The sequence below is a fragment of the Thamnophis elegans genome, chromosome 4 (assembly GCF_009769535.1).
Source record: "Thamnophis elegans isolate rThaEle1 chromosome 4, rThaEle1.pri, whole genome shotgun sequence".
NCBI lineage: Eukaryota > Metazoa > Chordata > Lepidosauria > Squamata > Colubridae > Thamnophis > Thamnophis elegans.
In genome coordinates this window covers 53462100-53476606 of record NC_045544.1, presented here as the reverse complement: position 1 = coordinate 53476606, position 14507 = coordinate 53462100, and the positions used below count along the sequence as shown (strand labels likewise).

Sequence of the window (14507 nt, the reverse complement as noted above, 5' to 3'; positions counted from 1 at the left end):
TGAAAAGCGACTGGCTCTCTCAACAGCAAGACCAGTCAAGGCTCCTCCGAACGGCAGAGCAGCTGAGCCGTGGGGTTTGGGACAGATGGAGCAGTCCCACGGCGGTCAAGATAAACCGACCCGTTCTTCCTCAACAGCAAAAGTCGGCCGTGGCAGCCGGAGTGGAGGAAATAATGGGCACTGTAACCAGCAACGAAGCAGCGGTAGCCAGCAAGCCCCCCCCCCAGGGTCCTCCAAACTCTTCCAGGTGGCCGAGCCGGCGAGCGGCGAAGCGGCGGTCACGGCAATTAGGGCGGCAGTCGTGGCAAGGTTGGGGCTCCACACAGCAGCTGGGCCGTGGGGTCTTCCAAACAGCTGAGCCGCAGCGTCCTCCAAACAACATCAGTGTCTTCTGCAAACGGCAGCCTTAGGGAGCGATATCTCTCCCATTCACTGCCAGCAGCCGGAGTGGAGGGAATAATGGGCGCGGTAACCAGCAAACAAAGCAGGGCAGCCAGCAAGCCTCCCCCCCGGGGTCCTCCAAGCTCTTCCAGGTGGCCGAGCCGGCGAGCGGTGAAGCAGCAATCGCGGCAATCAGGGCGGCTGTTGCGGCAAGGTCGGGACTCCACAAAGCAGCTGGGCCGCAGCGTCTCCCAAACAGCTGAGCCGCGGCGTCCTCCGAACAGCGTCAGCGTCTTCCGCAAACGGCAGCCTTGGAGAGCGATATATCTCCCATTCACTGCCGCCACCAGCTCCCCAATGAATCGCTCCTGCCTTGCTCTCTCCCCCGCTCAATTCCCGAGGACGGTTTCACCTCTTCTCTAGATGTGACTCAAAGTTTTGGACAATTAAAAGTAAAACCATTTGTCATGTTGAACAATTGCTTTGTGTTCTGTGTTCTCTCATGCACATTGGGCAACAAATACTTCCAAGTTATTCCAACACAAGGAAGGCTGCCATCCCATTCATTTTGTGGGCTGCCGTTATAGTATGGCGTTTACTTTTTTTTTTAATCAAACGTCCTTAAAAACAAGGAAGTTACTCATCACCCAATAATAATTTAGCTTAATCCAATATCTACTTAGCCAGCAAGAGATTTGTTAATGGAACTAAATAAAAATGCCCATTTCTAGGTGTCCATCACCTGAATAATAACAATTTAGCTCCACCCCAAATGTACTTAGACATTAAGAACATTTATGAATGGAGCGAAATAAAAATGCCATTTCTAGCCCAGATTAAGGCAGAGATGATTACTGAAGCTCCTACTATGTTGCCAGATGATAAAAAGAAAATCCCTTCCATTCTTAATGGTAGGTCTTTTTTAAAGCACACACCCCCATCTCTTGCCTCTCCCATGTTCCCCATTAGAACACCTGTAATCAGATCGTCAGCAGAAGACAGCCAGTCCACGAGGAATCAAGCTAGCATGATGATCAAAAGTGCAGTGAAAATCTTGATTCTGGATGGGATTACTTATGCAAAGAAGTCATAGGAAATAAAACTTGAATCTTCTTTCCGCCTCGCATTGCTCAAATCCAGTGTCTTGTATTCATGTAAGAAGGTGTCTGTCTAACCTTACATGTGGTTATAGAAGATTTTGAGAGGTTGGAGAGAAGTATGTAGGAATATAGACTAGAACCCAAAAATTGTCAACAGAAAAAAAAACCTTCTCCACTAGACATATACAATAATCACTTCTCCATTTGAAGATGTTTTTAATTACCATATTTTTCAGAGTACCTTTTTCCCCCCCAAAAAGAGGTGAAAATCTGGGTGTGTCTTATACACTGAATACAGCATTTTTGGCCTCCTGAAACCCTTCTCCCTTTGCAAAAATGGACTTGCAGAGGGTTTGGGAGGCCTGCAAAGTACTCCTGGGGGGTTGGGGAGGGCAAAAACAAGTGAAAAACAGGCCATTTTTGCTCATTTTTGCCCCCACCCCAGCCCCCAGGAGCACTTTGCAGGGCTCTCAAACTCTCTGCATGTCCCATTTTTCACAAAAACCATGGTGTGCAGAAGTTTTTGGTGGCCTACAGAGTGCAATTTTTTTTTAAATTTACCTCTTCGAAATCTTGGTGCGTCTTATACTCCGGTGCCTCTTATACTCTGAAAAATATGGTAGATTCTTCCCCCCTCATATTTAGAATGGTGGTGTGGGGACAACAAAAGCAAAGATACCTACCTGTGTTAGCATAACTGAAGATGTGGCGTCACCCTCCCTATGGAGTATCCGAGGCAGTACTGGAACAAGATCTGCAATTCCACTTGTATCAGTTTTGTTCAAGAATCAAATTTGCTTGCTCCTGTTTCTGGTTTTAGATCTGGAGCTGAAAGCAAAATCTTTATACTGCTATAGTTCTGCTGACTTGTGGGACAATCTGTTCTTCCATTCATGGAACCTTTCCCCTACCCATCCCTCATTTGCCTCTAAGCAAATTATCAGAGTTGTCTTTATTATCAGCCAACACACATAGGATAAATTAAAGATATGGCGTGGGAGTGGTAGCATTTTGTTTTCCTTGAATGTGGAATGATGTGAAGGGATTTTTTTCCCCTCTTACACCAGCACTGCACTGGGTCTTCGTGAATTATGACTCTTTTCATGTACATGGGGCTTCTGACACCACAGAAATGAAGATTACTATGGATGTTACTTCAAGCCACTTTTCAGTGACACACAACGGCAATGTGAAAGTGAATATAGTCTGCCCTGCATTCAACTGATGGTCTTTATGGTGATCTTTAATGGATTTATTTAATTAAGTAATGTTATATCATTTTTAAAAACAAGTGGAAAAGTTTCTCTCTAATTCCTCTCATCTCAGAACAAAGCAAGGATTATGAAGTTAGAGTAAAACCTCATATTGGCCAAATCATTTCCCAAATGGTTCTATTCCCATCAACTTAACATAGCAAGAACATTTTTATTCACCTTTTAATGAGATAGACCCACAATCTTGCCACCCTCCTCTCCCACATTAAGTGAGCATTTGTACGATAAAAGTGTAATTATGCTAATTACTATTTATAGGTCAGGAGCATTCTGTTAAAATTCATCTGTAATTATTTCAGGATTAAAATAATCAAGGTCACAAAACAACACTTCAGCAACTAGTCTAGATAGCTAATTCTTTGTAATCTTTTAAATACACTTAGCATTCTTCATTCTAAAGGATGCTGCTCTGTGTCATTTTTCTCCAGTTATTTCTATTAACTGGGATGTTCAAAACCCATTTCAGTAAAATTAAAGATTCAAACAAGAATGCGGGGTGAATAAACATATTTTCACATTTACTTCAGAGAACTACATGGGAAATGAGTTGGCTCAAATGAGAGGAGAAAGGTTTTACAGATCTTTATGTAACTCACAATATTAAAACAAAGCACAATGTGCTTGGGAACACACTCCTCTTCATGAAATTTTGCTCTGTTTTGCCTGAGATAACGTATCATTTAAAATAATTTCTGAAAGCAGAGGAAAATTGTTGAAGGGCATATATGTGCGCAACTCCTTAGGAAACAGTGTGTATATAGTTTATGAAGTTGTTAGTTACGATCAAAATGTAAAAGTATCTTTTTCACCTAATATTCCCGTTTTCTATCATAGTTAACATATACATAACAACATCTCAATTTGTTGCATTTATTTGAGTAAATATTTGGTAAATAAAGTCATTAATAAAACATTACAAAATTAAATACATTTAAAAAACCTTGCCAGTATACATAAAGTCCACAAACATGTATTTCTTCTTTTTAAAAAATAAAATTATGTTCAGAGCACCCTTGATATAAAATGCCAGACTAGCATCTACCAGCAGATGGTAGCTTGTGAAATATTACAGCAGTGTTTCTCAACCTTGGCAACTTTAAAATGTGTGGACTCCCAGAATTCCTCAGCCAGCATGCAATTAGGTTGCTAAAGTTTAGAAACACGGCATTAGAACAAAGAATGTTTTCCTGAAGAGTTTGGGGAACAAGCTTTCACCTCTACAACCTAGATCACTTAGCCAACCAGCCAGCCAAACTACCAAGTTGGATGTCACAATAGGAAGCGGTAGCTGGATATTCTTATTATAAGAAGGGGTGGGTTGATTTCCATTTCCCCTCTCTCCAAGATGTCTATGGAGATAGTCTCTCTCCAAGACTTTCCCATAATGGTCTTGACCTTTTTCTTGCTGTTCTATCAGATCCTTTAGCAGTAGGTTGATCAATCCTAGCAGATCATAACATGAAGAGAGATTATATCTGGCTGAACCTCAAAATTGGTAATAGTACCTAAAAAAGGCCTTGAACCCCAAGTTTGCTTATGTGTTGCTTTGTGAATAGAGGCATTTGTTGCAATGCTTTAACAGTGGCAGCATCCCCATTGAACAAACTGCATCCCTCCCCTCCCCCACCCCTTTGCCCGCAACATCACATTGGTTATACTTCAGCTTATATTGTTACTTAGAGCACATTTCGTTTCCACCGATGTGAATCAATAGTAACACTCACTTGATAATTTATGTACACAACCACAAGAACCTTAACATCCATGAGTCTGGTGTATAACTTAATGATCAAACTGGTTGTAAAGGAACAGTAGTTTCCCTAGAAGTTATACATCAGGCAGAATTACTGCCCAGGAAAGTCCTTCTAAAATTGATGTATGTCCCATCCATCTTGATCATCTGCAGGTAGTCAAAGCAGCATCCGTAATGTTGCTTCTGTGATAAAATAAAACCACACTTGAAAAAAACTGCCATAACAGAAGGGTTTGAGTTCTTTAAATTGTCAGAATTCAACAAAAAAGAGAAAATTGCTCATAACGACCAAACTAGCAGGGTGTCCTATTTAATAGTCCAGTTATTGATCACTTTCTCTCAAGAGGCTCCGTGTTCACTTATATACTCTTCTTTGAGGAGGGCTCAGCTTCCTCATCCCTCTTATCCGAGTTAGAAGTTCTTTGATAAAATCCTAAAAAAAAAAAAAAAAGAGCGGTGGTGGTGAAATCACTGATTAAACTAATGTAAGTACCTTCAAGATGCAAGTATTTTCTACCCTCCACTGTCTTACAATATCACAATATAGGATCCTATTGACTTATGACCACAATTGGATCCACATTTTTGTTTGCTAATTGAGACATTGCTAAATGAATTCTGCCCCATTTACAACTTTTCTTATCTTGGTTGTTAAGTGAATCCCTTCTGTTGTTAAGTTACTAATACGGTTATTAAGTGAACCTGGTTTCCCTGTTGACTTTGCTTGTCGGAAGGTTACCAAAGCGGATCGACATAACCCCGGGATACCACAACCATCTAAATATGAGTCAGTTGCCACGTGTCTAATTTTGATCATGTGATCACGGGATGCTGCCACGGTCACAAGTAAGAAAACAGTCATCAGTCACTTTTTTTCAATGCCATGATAGCTCAGTGGTTAGAATGCAGTAGTGCAGGCTACTTCTGCTGCCTGCTGGCTGCCTGCAGTTTGGCAGTTCAATTCTTACCACCTCAATAGCAGTAGACTTATATACCGCTTCATAGGCCTTTCAGGCCTCTCTAAGCGGTTTACCGGAGAGTCAGCATATTGCCCCCCAACCAATCTGGGTCCTCATTTTACCCCACCTCGGAAGGATGGAAGGCTGAGTCAACCCTGAGCCGGTGAGATTGAACCGCTGACCTGCTGATCTAGCAGTAGCCTGCAGTGCTGGCATTTAACCACTGCGCCACCTTGGCTCTTAAGGTTGACTCAGGTTGACTCAGCCTTCCAGCTCTTTCAAGATCAGTAAAATGAAGACCCAGATTGTTGGGGGCAATATGCTGACTCTGTAAACTGCTTAGAGAGGGCTATAAAGCATTGTGAAATGATATATAAGTGCTATGCTATTGTTGTAACTTTGAACGGTCACTAAATGAACTGTGCTAAATCGAGGACTAGCTGCATCAGCCATTCAATTCTCTTCAAAGCTCCTACATCAAGATCCATCCAACCAAATCACCACTTTTGAATTCTAGAGGACTAAGCCATTGCCAGGAATTCTATGGCGAAGGAGCCCATATAAAGAGTGAGGCTCTAAAGAAGTTAAACTCTTTCTACCATTCCAATGCCCCTGCTTCTTCAGTGGCAGAGGTAATTGCTACCATCATAGCAAAGGACAATGTTTTTCTCATGTAATTTTCAGACCACTTGCCTTATCAGTTTAATCCCCATTCAGCATATCCTCCCCATTCTCGCTAAAACAGAGATGTCAAACTCAATTTTACTAAGGGCCACATCAGGTTGTGTATTTGACCTGGGAGGGGCTGGGTGTGTGTGGCCATGGCCAGCTCAACATCACTCGTATCTGGGCACCTGTGGTGGCCGAGGTTTTCTTCTGCAACAGCCTCCTGCAGATCCTCTACCAGCAAAAACGGAGCTCGAGAGGGCCGTGAAATATACAGTGGGAGAGGGAGGAGGATATAGTCATCTTCTTGAAATCTTTTCAAGTGTTATTTTTCCTGTGCCTTTATGTTCTAATGAAGGACCAAGCATGTGACTTATCTAGGGTTAACTGATCTTTATTCTGTACCTGCTTCTGTACTTGACAACTTGATTAATGTCAAAAAAAATGTTTTATGCATAAACCTGGGATTGCCACTCAGAGTCACTTTCTGTGAAAGGGGCAGCCATATAATTTGCCTATAAGGACTTCTTTGACAGGCTTTTGCTTATGAACTGGCTTTCAAATCCCTCAATAACAATACAGTGGTCTTCGTAAAAGAAAAGGCCTAGAGCTGCGTTGGCGAACCTTTTCGGCATCAAGTGCCAAAATGGGAGTGCACACGAGCAATGAGGGAGTGCCAGAAACCGAAAGAGCAGTTTCCTGGCACGCATGTGTGGGGTCGCTGGAAAAAGGAAGAGCAGTTTCCTGGTGTGCATGTGCACACACATAAGCTCAGCTTTCAGTTTCCAGCGTGTGCATGCGCAGCGGTCTCCTGGTCTCTGGTGCCCATGCATGCGCAAACACCAGCTTCCTGGCATGCCAGAAACCAGAATCTCAGCTTCCCGGCACACACAAGCATTCCTGTGCAAACAAAGTCCAGCTGGCCAGTGAGCATCGGAACCCAGAAGAGCAACGGGTGATGGCTGGTGTGCCCAGAGAGATGGGTCTGTGTGCCACTTCTGGCACGTGTGCCATAGGTTCGCCATCACTGGCCTAGAAATACAATCCAGTGCTAGGGAACATGCAGGACTTGTTGGAGTGACATTGTTGTTTATAACAGTGGCGTTTATGACAATCCTCATTTTTTCCCCCTTTAAGGCAGTGGTTCTCAACCTGTGGGTCAGGACCCCCTTTCACAGGGGTTGCCTAAGACCATTGGAAAACACATATTCTCGATGGTCTTAGGAACCGAGACACCAATTTTATGGTTGGGGGTCACCACAACATGAGGAACTGTATTAAAGGGTCGCGGCATTGGGAAGGTTGAGAACCACTGCTTTAAGGTTACATTGTCTCCAAAGTGTTTTTTTCCAAGAGGAAACTGAACTTGTGCCATTCATGAGTACAGCTGATGAAGCTTCATGGATGAGATGCAAAATGTCTTCTTCGACTTCCTCAAAAAACAGTCCAGTTGTCTTTTTTTTTGGAGGGGGGGAAGCGCCTTTGAGACAATTATGACCTGAATGACTGAGAATCTCCATAGACATTAAGGCTGCATTGTTTCTATCACATACTGTATAGAGAGAGGTATGTTGAGATAAAATCAATTATTTCCTTCTGGTAGCTTCTGAAGAATCACCAAGGTCATTTAATCTAATTATGTCTAACTTTGCCAACTGAGGGCCAAGCTTAATTTTACAGAAGAAAGAAAAAAAATTGAGCATATTGGTAATTTTTGAAGAAGCGTGAAATTTTGAAGAAACATGAACTTACTTCCTGTTTCTAGCCAACTAGGCACTGCGCTAATGTATTTTAAAACATGAGCATTGATTCCCATAATAAAGAACTGATTTCCCCAATCCTAGATTTCATCTGAATAAATCAGAAGGCACTATCAAACATTTTCTGCTCAAATATTAATGGCACTTTCCTTAGGACGCCATCACTGAAATTTCACACTAAGCATAACTCTATTTTAGGTTGCTATCTGGAAAATGGAACTAAGTATGTATTAATAGCATAAAGACACCCATTAGTTATAATAGCCAAACACTTCCTAGAGGCTTCTGATGCCAGGAGCTTCTCTTTCCAGGCAATAAAGCTATTTTAAGCACCAATGGATTGAGACTTTGAAGTGCCCAATAAAAGCTACAGTTGTACATACTTTTTAGAGCAAAACACCAATTGTTGAAACATTGTCTTTTTTGGTCTGTTACCGGACTTTTATTTTACCATTTCCTTATTTGGAAAATGCCTGAATGCTGTGTGCAACTGGCTTGCAAATAGCAATAGCAATAACAGTAGACTTATATACCGCTTCATAGGGCTTTCAGCCCTCTCTAAGCGGTTTACAGAGTCAGCATATTGCCCCCAACAACAATCCGGGTCCTCATTTTACCCACCTTGGAAGGATGGAAGGCTGAGTCAACCCTGAACCGGTGAGATTTGAACCGCTGAACTGCTGATCTAGCAGTCAGCCTGCAGTGCTGCATTTAACCACCGCGCCACCTTGGCTCACCTTGGCAAAGAATATCTTCCTCAAGATTAATGTTATGGGGACAAAAACTATTTTTAATTGTTGGCTTAAGGCATCCTTACATTCCCCTCCCCCCAAATTGCAGCGTTCACTTCTTGTAGAGCATAAATCCAATGCATGTGAACAACAGAGATAAAGAGAGAATATCTTGCATGTTAAAAATCTGGAGAATTAATGAAAGCCATGAAAAAACAACCCAACAGTAGGGTGTTTGTTTAGCAAGGGGTAAAGCTGGTATGTAAACAGCCATGAAAGACATCCAAATACTTTGCACTGATACTACAAGCAGCTGTACAACACATTTAAATCACTAATCTTAAGAGAGTCGCCTCATGTATTGTATCAGAGCTTTGATCTACGCTTATTGCCTACCTTAGCATTCACCATATAGACCAGGTGGGGAAGATTGCATGTAGCAGAGAGCTGTGATGGTGCAATGGTTACAATGCAGTACTGCAGGTTAACTCTGCATTCCACTGCCAGCAGTTTGATCCTGACCAGCTCAAGGATGACTCAGCCTTCCATCTTTCCAAGGTCAGTAAAATGAGAAACTAGATTGTTGGGGCCAATATGCCAACTCTGTAAACCGTTCAGAGCTAGACAGCATTACGGAGCAGTATAGAAGTCTAAATTGGGGGCAATATGCTGACTTTGTATGTTTGTTTGTTTGTTTATTGGATTTATATGCTGCCCTTCTCCCAAAGGACTCAGGCTGGCGTACAACATAAAAAAAACACATTACAAAAGTTAAAAAGGAAATTAAATAAAGTATCCAAAACAAACCCAATTAATATTAACAATAAAAATTTAAAAATTAGATTAAAATTAACAATTAAATTAATCATTTATTTTGTTTTGTTTCAGGCCAGGCCGGCTTGCTGGAAAAGCCAACTTTTAGGGCGCGTCGGAAGGACCGGAGGTCGGGGATTATGCGAAACTCCGGGGGCAGCTCATTCCAGAGGAAAGTCGCTCCCACAGAGAAGGCTCTCCCCCTGAGGGTCGCTAGCCAACACTGTCTGGCTGACGGCACCCTGAGGAGGCCAACTCTGTGGGATCACACTGGACGGTGGGAGGCTATTGGTGGCAGTAGGTGGTCTCGCAGGTACCCTGGGCCTAAGAGAGTGCTGTAAAGGATTATGGAGCGGTATAAAATCCAGTCTACTGCTCTTGCTATTGTAACATTTTACTAAAGATTTAAACATAAGATTGCAGGCCAAATAATATCCAAATGCAGAATGTATCAGATCTCTTCAGAATATCAGTGTTGTTAAATAAGCTGCCCAAAAGCTGAACTATGGACTATTATTATGGAAGGAGTTTTGCCTCAAGATTAACAGGGAAAGATATTCAAAATACGCTACCACAACTAAGACTATTGTGCTTCTATTGACAAAAATTACTGCCTATAAATCCTCAGCAGATTTAGTTCTTAGGAATTTTTTTTGGGGGGGGGGGGGAGACAAACACCCCATATTCTGCCACATGGGTTTACAGGACATAAGCAGTTGTTTACATCAATGCAACTTTCCTGTACGTTTTTTCTTCTCTGAATTCAGAAACTAACACTGACAATTCATAGTATGAGTACATGAGGCTTGTTGCCAGGAGCAGAAACACGGCAGTATATATCTTTTTAAAAATAGCACATTTTTTTGTTTTTGTTTGTTTAATGTATTTGGCCACACATCTCTCAAATGCAGCTAACAACACCTAAAAAGAATTTAAAAAATTTTTTTGACATAGAGTAAATTACGGCATAGATGGTGAAAACACAATTGAATTGCCTCTAATAATTTGACTGTATTTTCCAGGTGGCAATATAGAAATAAAGCCTTGGGATGGTTCTGTGCATTATATTCCTGTAGTTGGAACAATCTATTGAATCAGGGATTAAATTTCTTCCACCAAATCTTTCCAATATCTTGAAGAAGACATAGATTCATACCATGATTATGGTATTTTGATAGGATTACTACTATTTCATCTAAGGGCATGCTATTTTTTCTCCCAAGAACTGAAAAATAAAGCATGGTCCAATGACATTTTCTAAGTGGGGAGGACCAGACTAAACAGGGAGGGAGAGAAGGAGGCAGAGAGATGTAGCATATTTCTATCTCTATATCAGCAGCTATCAACTGTTTCAAGGTCATCCCTATTGTTCACATACAGCTGCTATAGTCACGCACACTTCAATTATCACTCACAAGGTTAAAAATCTGAAACAACTACTGTGTAAAAGCATTCTTATAGAGAATAAGAATGGGACTAGACATAAGATTGAAATTTATTTTTTAACATACATTAATTCAGCAATGCAAAATTTAGTTTTATAAAATTAAAAAAGATGTTTTCAGGGTCAAATGATCTAGGAGTAGCCAACGTAGGTGAATTGATGGCATTCTTTGTGGAAACCATTAACAGTTCTTTTTTTAATGGCAAGAAAATACTGTAATAAATTTCTAAAGGTTGTATGAACTTTCATTTAAATATATATATATATATATGTGTGTGTGTGTTTTTTCCTTCAAGATGAAGTACTTTTCCAATCCAAAGAATTAAAATAAATAAAGTTTATAAAGACTTCCAAACAATACTATATCATATTAACTCTGTAAGTTTGTGTGAGCTGCATTTTTTAAATTTTTAATTACATATAATAAACATTGAAAGTAATCATTTATTTGATTATCAGTGTTGATCAGGTTAGTTGGCATATATAACGGCTGCCTATGCAAAAAATTATTATATCAAGTTTTTACATGTAAAATAATATAAAATTTGTTTACCTCTGTAGGTTTGTAGCAATCTACAAGCGCTTCCTAGAAGTACAATAATAAAAGCATTAGTTATCTTTCATTCCTCTTTCACATATATAAGAACTGGCTACTTCTGGGTAGCTCGCACATCTTTTCCAAAGGAAGCATATGCAAAACAAGCTTCCTTCATGGGTGTGAAAATCAGTCATCAATCCAAAGCTTAATACTTTAACGCATATTTTGGTAAGATTTTCCCTCATCACTCATTGTTATAGCAAAAGTATGATAAGGGAAGCACTCCCCGTGTTAAAGTGTACTGTTTTCCTCACCAATAGAAAGTGACAGACGGACAGTGACACATTCTTGGAAACCCATACAGATGTGCCATCAAATCACATGAATGCTAATCCTCATACCACAATTCATAGCTGTTACAGACTTAATTTTACCTTTCTTTATTGTGTTTTGTTAATTTGCTCTCTCCAAACATTAAAAGGATGTCCTAGAAGACAGAGAGCCTAAATTAAAGGGGGATTCTGTGCCATTCTCCCAAATCTCTTAAAAATCAAACTAACTTGTAATTTGAGGGCTCTCTCCTCTTCATTAGCAGCATCCAGAAGATCGTCAATATCAATTTCTACATCTGGCATCTCTTCTTCCTAAAAAACAAGAAAGCTGGGTGAGAAATTCAACTGTGTTTAAGCTATTTTTTTCACTTCCTTTTTAGTCAGCTCCAAAAAAATTGAATGGCAATTCATTCATTCATTCTCTCTAATAATGTACTCACATACACACACACCCTTTTAAGCCACTCTCTTGACATTTGGCACTGGGCCAGGTTAAACTTGTAGCCAGCTGGCCACTCTCTGCATATAAAAGAGAAGCAGGTGCCTAGTCCAGCGTTTTTTTAAAAACAGTAACATGAGCTCTCTGGGCAGAAACCTGGGATATGCTATTTATCCTCTATTACTCCCATGCCAATTAGGCCAAGAGCTGGAAAACTGCACTTGAGGTTAGTAAAGTAGATGTCATGCATTCAGACTTGCATTGTTGGAGTCTCTCTTTCGTTTATCTTGAGGAAACCAAGAGCAATTTATCAGCCTTCAAGATAAACCAAGAAAGGAAATAAGACTAGATAAGCTAATTCTACTTGGTTGCAAGGCTACATTAACAGAATCTTGCAAATCTGAAGGTACAACTTTCCCTGCCACTTTTAAATGTTTGATCAATTAGGTCAGGGGTGTCAAACTCAAGGCCCAGGGGCCAGATCCGGCCTATCAAGGGCTTAGATCTGGCCTGAGGGCCTGCCCTGGAAACAGCAAGTGATTGGCCCGCAGTGCCTCTGCCAGCAAAAACAGAGCTCAGGAGGGCCACATGCATCCCTCCCGGGCTCGATTTTAACTGGCAGAGGGCTGCATGAGGCTGTCACAGCCAAAAATGGAGCCTTGATGAGTGATATCAAGCTGGCCATGCCCACTCCGGCCACGCCCCCCCCTCCAAGGTCAAACACAATCCTGATGTGGCCCTCAATGAAATCGAGTTTGACACCCCTGAATTAGGGCTAGTTCTGCCTGTTCTCCCCCCCCCTAGCTATTTAGTCCTTGGGGGCTCCTCCCTTTTTTGTCACATTGTTTCTTAGGCAGCATCTCTTCCCCTAGTTCATCAAGGTTATTCACACATTCCATTACACCCTTGTAAGTCTCTTGAAAGCTACATCATTACTTGCCAACAATTGCAAATGTGTACATGGAAAGAAGAGCAGACAAAAAGGAAGAAAGGCAACCTACTTAGGAGAACAAACTGCCTCCCCCAAGATGACAATGTCAGCTTCAGGAAAAATAAGTTATCTCCTATAATTGTATTCCATATAATCATGGGGGAATGAGATCTTGTGTGAAATTAAGCTGCTCTTAAAATAGAATCATACAGAAAATGTAGTCCAAGCATATTGCTGAAACAGATTCTATGGTTCCATTATAGAAATGGATGAAGTTGAGTGAGAAATGCAATAACGGTTAACTCTTCGGTGCACACACACTGCCAAAACAAGGCCAAGAAAGCCAAACAAAACTAGTTCCATTAAAGCAATAAAAATAAATAAATATTTTTTAATTTACCAACAATCGTGGGAACCAGTTCTTAGATTAATGTGATTTCTCCATGAATCTTCTAAGTTAATTTTTTTAACAAAGCTCTTTTTAACATTATTCTACTTTTAAGAACAAAGTACAGATAAGTGCTTCCATTAAATTGTTGATTCTAGGTCCAAGCATCTCAGAAATTTGTCAGAAATATTTGCACTATTCTTTTTCTGAAGCTGATATGCCCAGGGACCAACTTCAAACACATGCCAATTCAATTTATAGCACATGGACAAGTTAGAGAAAACATGTGGTAATGTTTGTCAGGATAGCGTAGAAGTAGACAAAAATAAGTAAATAAAGAGGATGCTTAAATTTTACAACATGCAATGTTATATACCAGCAACACCAATTTAATAGCAATGAAGTCACTATAAATTGCTGTGGTCCAAAGTCCCCTTTTCTGATGAGAGCAACTTTTGCCAAAAGCACCAAAAGCTGGTTCAATGACCGTGGGATTACTGTGCTTGATTGGCCTCTCCATTCTTCCTCCATACTCTGGGTCCTTGGTTTCCAAATGAGATGCAAAAGTTGCTCTCATCAGAAAAGAGGACTTTGGACCACTGAGCAACAGGACTTTGGACCACTGTGCTTCATTAAGACCAGGGTCAACGCAGCCGTCTACCAGGAGACTTTGGAACACTTCATGCTTCCTTCCGCAGACGAGCTTTATGGGGATGCTGACTTCATTTTCCAGCTGCCCACACTGCCAAAAGCACCAAAACCTGGTTCAATGACTGTGGGATTACTGTGCTTGATTGGCCAGCAAACTTGTCTGACCTGAACCCCATTGAGAATCTATGGGGCATTGCCAAGAGAAAGGTGAGAGACATGAGACCAAACAATGCAGAAGAGTTGAAGGCTGCTATGGAAGCATCCTGGTCTTCCATAATACCTTAGCAGTGTCACAGGCTGATAGCTTCCATGCCACGCCGTGTTGAGGCAGTAATTGCTGCAAAAGG

The 14507-nt window shown here is 41.0% G+C and overlaps 1 protein-coding gene across 1 annotated transcript in view; it reads right to left on the bottom strand.

Moving 5' to 3' along the window:
* Window positions 1–4863: 4863 nt before the first annotated feature.
* PPP1R14C (protein phosphatase 1 regulatory inhibitor subunit 14C) overlaps window positions 4864–14507 on the bottom strand; it is a 65883-nt gene continuing 56239 nt past the window's right edge. Inside the window, exons 2-4 of the mRNA XM_032216015.1 lie at window positions 11980–12063; window positions 11435–11467; window positions 4864–4941 (exon numbers count right to left, since the gene is read on the bottom strand). Coding sequence (XP_032071906.1) covers window positions 4864–4941; window positions 11435–11467; window positions 11980–12063 — 195 coding nt within the window. The remainder of the gene's footprint in view (window positions 4942–11434; window positions 11468–11979; window positions 12064–14507) is intronic.